We start from the raw sequence: 8,488 nt of genomic DNA, 5'->3' as shown, positions 1-8,488 counted from the left end.
ACACGGAGAAGCTCAAGCAGAACTTTGCTGTCAACTTCGATGGAGAGGAGGGGATGGTAAGAAAGCAGCACGCGCTCTTAAAGATTCAGAGTCCTTTGTGGAGCTGTCCTGTCTGATTGGTTTCATTGTACGTTTACAAGCATCTACATTACTGTGTTGCTATGGGAGTCTGCAGTACAGCTGGGTAGCATGTCACCGCCACCTTGTCTTATTGCTGTTGAAGTTGTCCTCTTCGTCTTCGTCAAGACAAGTAGTGTCATGAGAATTTAGAGTTTACATGTAATTTATTTCATAAGTTTTGTGTGTTTTGTGCATAGGGTGCTGGTGTCAGGCGGGAATTCTTTGACAAGATCTCAGCTGAGATGCTCAACCCGGACTGCGCTCTGTTCACGCAGTCTGCAGATGGTATGTCCGACTTGTGTGCTCCGTTCTTACTGCATGTACATATCCACTACATTGTACTTCCTGCTTTACTCCATTTAGAATTTACAAGTAGTAACAATCCTTTTTGTTAGTAGCAATGGTGAGGCTTCCTGCAGCTTCATTCATAGGAAAAAAAGGTTTCAGAGCAGACTCGAATTGCATACCTGATGAGGGCAATTTTGCCGAAACGTAAAAAAAATTGATTGAGAAATGAGTTCGAGTTTTGCAGAGTGAATGGGAAGAGAGCGAGTCTGCTCTGAAACTTTTTTTCCTAATCCTTTTTATTGTTGATGGAATTCAGTTTTCCTGTTGGCACGGCAATGAATCAGGGGAATCTGTGAGTTTCAGGCATAGAGTTGTACCTGCTTTGGGTGCATTCCCTGGCTTCAGCATGGTTACACTTGCTCTGCGTGCTAGTATTCCCGGTGGTGGTAGTGGTTCAGCATTGAGTACGGAACGTGCTGGCCGCTCACTTTGAGCTGTACACACATGTCATATGCTTGATTAGAGTTTAGTAGTGAGTGACCCCCAGTGTATCCCAGTGGACCCTCTGTCACACTGCTAGTGATCTTACATACTCTTGTAACTTCACAAGGAGCACAAGAATAGAAGTTGCGGTCCTTGCCACTTCTGTTTTTTTTTCTCTGCCGTTGAATTGCTGCGTGCATTCATTCTTGCGTTCCTGGCTGCCCCCCGCTTGCTCAGGCTCAACGTTCCAGCCGAACCCCAACTCTCAAATCAACCCCGACCATCTCAGCTACTTCAACTTTGCCGGACGTGTCATTGGTGCTGCAATCTACCACCAGCAACTGCTCAACGTCTACTTTACACGCTCCTTCTACAAGCATATCCTAGGTAGGGAGTAGGACTACGCTCACACTCTAGAGTCATAGCTCGTTTATGCGGGTGGTCCGGGACCGGGCACTGCCCGTAACTTTGAAATGTCCCTAACTCCGAATCACATACATTTCGATGGGGACTGGCCAAAGATGTGGCATATGATGTTAATATTTCCACATAAAGTGACAAAAGAGTAGTAATATTTCCGCTGAAACTCGCCCAAAGTGTGCTCGGTAGACCGAAGTGCCGGTAACCCTGGGGGGTCCGGATGACCAAGGTATGAGTGTATACTTATTGTTTGAGCAAGCATTGCTATCCTCTTGAGCAAGCATTGCTATCCTCTTCCTCAAGAATAAGTATGGCATTCTTCTTATCTGGCTTGTTGATTCTTTGCGCAAGCACAATGCGGCCTTTGGCTGCGGCATGTTGAGTGGTGAGTGCTACGATATCTGATCAATCCACACCTGGTGTAAACGATTCGGGTGTGCTTGGACTGGCTGCTACACATACAGCTCATGTGTGTATGCGTTGACTGTGGCAGGATAGTTATTATACACTACACCAGTGTGTGTATATCCTGTTCTGTGTGTAATGTGTGGGTATGTGTATGTGTGCGTGCGGGTGGTTCTACGTTTTTTCTGTTGTCATGCCAGGTGTCTCAGTAAACTACAGCGACGTAGCATCGATTGACCCTGAGTATGCTCGCAATCTGCAGGTATGATAGCCAGTGGAGTGGAGTCACTATGCCAACGCGCCAGCAACTCAATTGAAATAGTTTAGTCAGAGTATGCATGTGCAAGAAGTGCAGTTGATAGTATGTGTGGTTAAGCTGGAAGGTATCAGATTGAACAATGACTCTGGTTGAGTCAAGATGTGTTTGTTGTGCTGGAATGGAGTACTTATGGCCAATCATAAGTTGTTGTCATAGCCGTGGCAATGTTTTCTTCTGTTTTCCTCACTGTGTGTAAGTTGTGTGTATGTATGGCTGCACTACATGTCTGTGTGTGTCTATGCACAGTGGATACTCGACAACGATATCTCCGATCTGGGTTTGGAGCTCACATTCTCGCTTGAAACCGATGTCTTCGGATCAATGCAGGTCGTGGAATTGAAGCCTGGTGGAGCATGCCTTCCCGTGCTGGAAGAAAACAAGGTGAGTGTTGACATGTGCTTGTTCTGTTTAATGCTAGAGCCTGGAGGCAGCAGAATATCAGTGGATTTTTGTAGACAGATGGCGCTTTTTCAGAACGGTTTGACAGCAAAGTTTTTTTTTCATCCCATAGCAATAATCTGAGTGGATGGTTCGTTCTAAATACATTTTGCAGATTGCCGGAAGGAAGCTGATCTGCCGAAGTTTGTTCTGAGGCCAGAGTCAATTAAACTGAGCCACTCTTTTCTGTTGGTCCGTCCAAATATTGGTGTCACAGAGGCTGCTCCAAAACGATGAGACATGATACGTGTACTTCCATTAGGTTTCATTGGTGAAAGGTGACTTATCGGCAAAGGGTGAGTTGCTCTTCACCTGCTACGAGAAGAAGCAGCTGCGTTACAAAAGAGCCGCAGATTGGTGGTGGAGATACTTGGGCGATCTCCACCTTTGTGCAAAGATTAGTATTTCCTCATGTCTGTTCTGTTCGCGTGGCTGGTATTTCCACTTTTGGGCTAGTCGTTTGGTGAGTAGAGGTGTGTTTGATGCTGCGTTCGCTCGAGCTCGGTTAACCAAAGTTGATTTGCATGAGGCATGGAACTCGAGTACTTATGTGTGACGCAATACCTCGAAACTCACTTGCCTGGATTGGCGCTGCTGGTCATTGCAGTCCCATGGGTATTGTGAACATTTGCTGCGCAATGAAACATACCGTGGTCTCACTGTGACAATGTCTTCTAATCAAGACAGAAAGTGATCTGGTTTCTACATTGCGGGTCCATTCCGATAAGGTGCTACCCCGTCTCTCCGTCTACGTGTAGTGTGAGATCGCAATCATGAATGCTCTTGGGCCAATGTGACAGGCGGGAAACTGTGCATGCAAAATAGAACGTGGAGCTAATCCTTTGTCTGCCATTTTTGTCTTTTTGTCAGCACGTCATTGAACCTGTATCACAGAGCGGCACATTACAAGATGACATGTCCGTTTGTCTTGCCGGTACCGTTTCTGGTCTTGCGTGTGCACTTGTGTGTTCCCCCTGTGCCTCCAGCATGAATATGTGCAGCTTGTCACAGAGAAACGTTTGACCAGTGGAATCCTGGACCAGATCACGGCCTTTCTTGATGGGTTTACTAAGCTCATTCCACAGCGGTTGGTGGCTCTGTTCGATGAGTTTGAGCTGGTGAGTGTATTTCTAACTTAGTCGGTTTACTGTACATCTGTAGGGAGTAGTTTTCCAGTCCCCAACTGCATTTTGTTTGCCAATGTGTTTTTGTAGTATTAGCTCAAAGTATCAAATTTCTTATCTAATGCGTCATGCTGTGCAATAGGGCTTGAAAGTGCTACGTCACAGCATAGCACCAATTTCAAAAATTCAAAAATTGGATCCACATGGGTCCAGTGTTTGTATGGATCCAAGCACATTTCAAGCGGTCTTACTCACAACAAGGTGGTTTAGCCGGTGAAATTGACTGATTCGGCTAATGAGGGTGGGGTGACACCTGGTGGCGAAGTGAAAGTCACACCTGCATACGACATGAGTGGGCTAACTTACTATGCACCCACACACTGAGTCAATAGCAAAGTCACACCTTAGTGTATCCAAAAGTAGAAATCTGATGTGAACTTACTCCTCCCTGGCCATTTTGACGTCATCACTTTCAAGCCCTAGTATTATGTGTGCGAGCGTACATTGTATGTGCGCGCGCGCGTGTGTGTGTGTGTGTGTGTTTGTGTGTGTGCGGGCGTGTGTATATGTGTGTGTGTGTGTATGTGCGTGTGCATGTGTGTGTGTATGCATGGTATGGGTGTGTATGACGTCACGATTGATGTGTGTGTGTGTGCTTGCAGGAGTTACTGATGTCTGGCTTACCAGATATTGATGTGCGGGACTGGCAGAATCACACACTCTACACTGGTGGATATGATGAGAACTCAGAGATAATCAAGGTACAGACAACTTCCTATCCACACTTGATTTGCAGCTTTGGTTGGGTCCACGGGTCTGGGTCTCCGCTGTCCAGGTGTGGACAGAGGGGTAGTTGTGCCCGTACGCCGGTCTCCGTTGGTGTGGACGGAGGGGTACTACTCATACCCATACTCTACATCCTTTTCATGAATTAAAGTCGTAGGGTTAGTTTTTACTTCCAGTTTATGTGTGTCTCTCAATCATGACCATGGCATGAGATACTGCATGCCTTGGGGGACTGGTCATCTTGCGCATCAGACCTCTTTCAAGTTCGACTGTTCAGCCCTACGTGAAGTACATCTGAACCTCTGCGTACAAGTAGAGACAGTCCACCGGCCTCAAAACTTGTCTCTCTCTCTGTCTCTGTCTCTCTCTCTCTACCGTATACTGGCCACGAAGCAACACGCCACCGGTATACGACAACACAGTATTATGTGCCAGCGTGATAGCATGGTGTGTGTGTGTGTATGGGCGTGCGTGCCTTTGCTTTGCCTGCGTTGCAGTGGTTCTGGGAGATTGTTCATTCGTTTGATCGCAAGGAATGTATTCTACTGCTGCAGTTCTCCACAGGAAGGTGAGTCTTTCAGTGACAGCAGGCCTGCCTCTCTTGTTATCTCTTGCTAGTCTCTGTTGCCCATGATTACTGTAGAGTGGTTTCACGTGGCTGTCACATGATCATACGGGACAGCCATGCTGGTTCTAATCCAGTCAATCCCGACACCAATGGATGGCTTACGTGATGTCAGATATGTGTGTGCATACGAGTAATGTACGGATCTACCTCTACTACTCGTATACACCTTGTGCCTGTTCTAGCTGTTTCCACTGAAACACGTGTTTTCCTATGATTGCCACGGATTCATCTTTGGCATGCATTCTTTTGTTTTTCTTTTGCTTGGCGCTCACAGCTCTCGTGTGCCCCATGGTGGCTTTGCTAATCTATCCGGGTCACATGATACGCAAAACTTCTGCATAGCCAGGGTTGATCTTTCAAGTAACCCAAACAGTCTCCCGACAGCTTCCACATGGTGAGTTTCTTGGTTGATTGACTTTTCTAAAACTTGTTCTGTGTCATGTCCATGGCTGAATCCGGCACTTCTGCTTCTAGTCAAGCTAAGTAGTGTGTGTGTGTGTGTGTGTGTGTGTGTGTGTGTGTGTGTGTGTGTGTGTGTGTGTGTGTGTGTGTACTTTCCAGGGTCAGAACTCCCCTGCCCCTCTCTCTTGTAGGCAAAATGTCCCTTTCAGGCTTTGTATTTGTTTGCATGAAAACGAATATTCAGGGATCCTGTGTATGATCACACTGTACTGCCCCGGGGCAGGTCGGCTGTGTTTTGCTCAATGCCAGCAATGGTGGCAAACCAGCTTTTCCCAAGCAAGTTTGTGGTAGACTTCTGGTCATGCCTTCTGCCTCGTATGCTTTTCATACTGAAGTACAGTGCTACTCAAAGTACCGTAGTTTCCCAAATATAAGTCACACCTTTTTACACTAAACTTCAGAGCCAACAAAGGGACTTACAGCTTACAATCAACTTACAATCGAGCATTATATACTACTGAAGTGAATGCGTTGAAACGATAACGTTATGACATGACCTGAAATTAGGGGTGCGACTTACAATCGAGTGCGACTTACGATCGGGAAATACGGTAGTCCGATCGTGTGAGTCAAGTTTGCGCCTTGCACCATTTCGCAGCCCAGTGTCGCAGGTCTAGCGGCTGCGCAACACCCGGCGTGTACTTGAGTCACTCGATCGGTTTTCAATGAGCAGTATGGTGATAAAAAAACCTATCGAGGAGGGCTGGGGGTGAAACCTGCCCGTTGAGGAAGACACTGAAGCATTGTATGGGCAGTTTGTGAGTGCGTATTGTATGGGCAGTTTGTGAGTGCGTATTGTATGGGCAGTTTGTGAGTGCGTATTTTCTAGTCAAGTAGAGAGAGTTACACTACTCTAAACAAGTCAAGTCTGTGCAGTGAACAACTGTCCGTCTAACTGAGCTTGGGCTGGCTTGCTGTCCTGTGTGCCATGAATGGATTTTCTCTATTGTCAGCTTCAACATGCTGAAGCTGCCCGAGTACGCAAGCAAGGAGATCCTGTATGACCGTGTATCCGTAGCGTTGCACTACGGCAGTCAAGGATTCGACTTTGCATGAGATTAGGAGGAGATGGAGGGATGAAGAAATCACCCACCAACCAATACACATATCGCCAACAACCAGTACGCATATCATAATATTACGAAAAAAACATCCAAATTTATTATCCTAAACGCAGACACTTGAATCTCCAAAATTAAACATGCCTTGGATTTTTTAGGTTTTACAATATTCCACAAAATTTATAATTTGCAACAGCTCTCGAATTCATCTTGACACAAAACGCACAGCTTTAGTTTATGAAACACATCATCGGACTGAAATATTCTAACACATTGGACTGAAATATTCTACCTTTTTAACCTAGCTTCATTTCCAAGGTATTCTTGTTTCTAGCCTCGTTTCTCGTTCCTGTACTCTCTTTGTTTTTAGTTGTGGGTTGTCAATAGCACTGAGTTGTCTCACTAGTTTAGTTTTTTTTGTTTGGCCAAGTCTTATTATAAGTCATGCTATCAGAGTTACCATGAACTCTGCATCATGTATGCTGAGTCATGCTATCAGAGTTACCATGAACTCTGCATCATGTATGCTGAGTATCAGAGTTATCATGAACTCAGTGTTACATGTGCATGTTTGCTGTACTTAGTGTGGTGCTTGGCAAAGCAGTGCGACTCCACGCATCGTCCACACTCCTGCCTGGTCTGCCTGGGGGCTGCCACTCGGCAGCGGCACCTCACAGATGAAGTTGCCTTCCATGGTGGTCGATGCTGCACTGTCGCTGTGCGGTGTGGAGCTGTTCATCGCACAGTTGTACAGTGGGCATGTGTACAGGACATGTGCTGCTTCAGTCATTACCGCTGCTTCTGTGGCTGGTTCTTCTAATGGTTCTTCTGGGATGGTTTTTTCTAAAGTTGCACCACCGCCCTGCCCATCCTCTCGACCAGCAGTTGGGAGTGGCATGCCAGAGAAGGACGCCGAGCGCCCGCTGTTAGGACGCCGTACCCGTATGGTCCCTGGTGGTGGTGGATGCGGTGGAGGGGGTGGCTGCCTGTCGAGTGCCGACAGCTGCTGTGCGGCGGCAAAACGCCTGCCAGGAGTTGCTCCTCGTGTCGGTGGCCGCTCCTTTCCCGTGGCACTGCTGCTGCTGCTGCTGCTGCTTGCCGGGTCTTCAATACACAACTCTACGATGCCCAGCTCCTGGTTGCGCTCCCCAATGTCCAGCTCTTGTAGGCATTCCCTGCCTGGGTCCCAGCCGGCACCGCACAATACCATGCCTTTGATCTGGATCTTTTCTGCCTTTGGATCAGTTCTCTGTTGACACAATCACGCATGCACGCACATACGCACACATACTAGTTCGTACTTCCAAGTTTGAGAAATTGAGATTTTAGACGCAAGGCCAGCACCCCGTGACCACTTGACTTCTCAAAGGATTGCAATGTCCACAACAGTAGTAGTCAGATTTCGAATGTGATATTTTGCCTGACCAGCCTGCCTAGACGTTTTGATTAGGCCACACCGGGTTTTTTTTTCTTCTATGTCTCGCGTCACCTTACCCGATGAAATCAATGAGCGAGGGCGAAAAAAATTAAAAACAAGCCATCCGAAAACATTGTACATACCGGTACATGTACGCCTCGCATACTGTAGTTGTGTACAGCCTGAGTCAAGCTAAAGACTCGGCACTGTTCATGTATATTATTAAATTTTTGAATTCACCCATGCATACATGAACATGCATGCCATACATGAGTGTATCCATTTCAATACAATGAATGTCACAAAGTCTATTGCACATGCAGTCTCCACTGAGTGGTACCTACTGGCCAAACTGTGTCCATATCAGCTGGATGGGAACGTTTCTCGCCACGCCTCTGCTCGCCCCTGTGACTGTGTGTGTGCGCACACTATGCTTGTGGTCCGAAAATGGGCAGTAATTGCGTGACTTGCGGCCCACACACAGTACAGGTACATGTATGTGAGCTGAGTCGAGTACATCATTTTTTTTAACTCCGG

General features: G+C 46.8%; 2 protein-coding genes across 2 annotated transcripts in view; one reads left to right on the top strand and one right to left on the bottom strand.

Annotated features, from left to right (window-relative positions):
- Positions 1–7,048, top strand: part of LOC135815034 (E3 ubiquitin-protein ligase HACE1-like) — a 17,009-nt gene extending 9,961 nt beyond the window's left edge. Inside the window, exons 14-23 of the mRNA XM_065328259.1 lie at positions 1–56; positions 318–405; positions 1,129–1,278; positions 1,917–1,978; positions 2,282–2,416; positions 3,460–3,591; positions 4,260–4,358; positions 4,881–4,951; positions 5,286–5,405; positions 6,427–7,048. The exon at positions 1–56 is cut by the window's left edge and continues 145 nt beyond it. Coding sequence (XP_065184331.1) covers positions 1–56; positions 318–405; positions 1,129–1,278; positions 1,917–1,978; positions 2,282–2,416; positions 3,460–3,591; positions 4,260–4,358; positions 4,881–4,951; positions 5,286–5,405; positions 6,427–6,529 — 1,016 coding nt within the window. The 3' untranslated portion in view covers positions 6,530–7,048. The remainder of the gene's footprint in view (positions 57–317; positions 406–1,128; positions 1,279–1,916; positions 1,979–2,281; positions 2,417–3,459; positions 3,592–4,259; positions 4,359–4,880; positions 4,952–5,285; positions 5,406–6,426) is intronic.
- The window catches only part of LOC135815033 (dynein axonemal heavy chain 6-like), a 109,281-nt gene continuing 107,837 nt past the window's right edge, over positions 7,045–8,488 (bottom strand). The window contains exon 70 of the mRNA XM_065328258.1: positions 7,045–7,783. Coding sequence (XP_065184330.1) covers positions 7,115–7,783 — 669 coding nt within the window. The 3' untranslated portion in view covers positions 7,045–7,114. The remainder of the gene's footprint in view (positions 7,784–8,488) is intronic.

This window comes from Sycon ciliatum, chromosome 4 (genome assembly GCF_964019385.1).
Source record: "Sycon ciliatum chromosome 4, ocSycCili1.1, whole genome shotgun sequence".
Lineage (NCBI taxonomy): Eukaryota > Metazoa > Porifera > Calcarea > Leucosolenida > Sycettidae > Sycon > Sycon ciliatum.
This window is presented reverse-complemented; position numbering and strand designations above follow the sequence as displayed.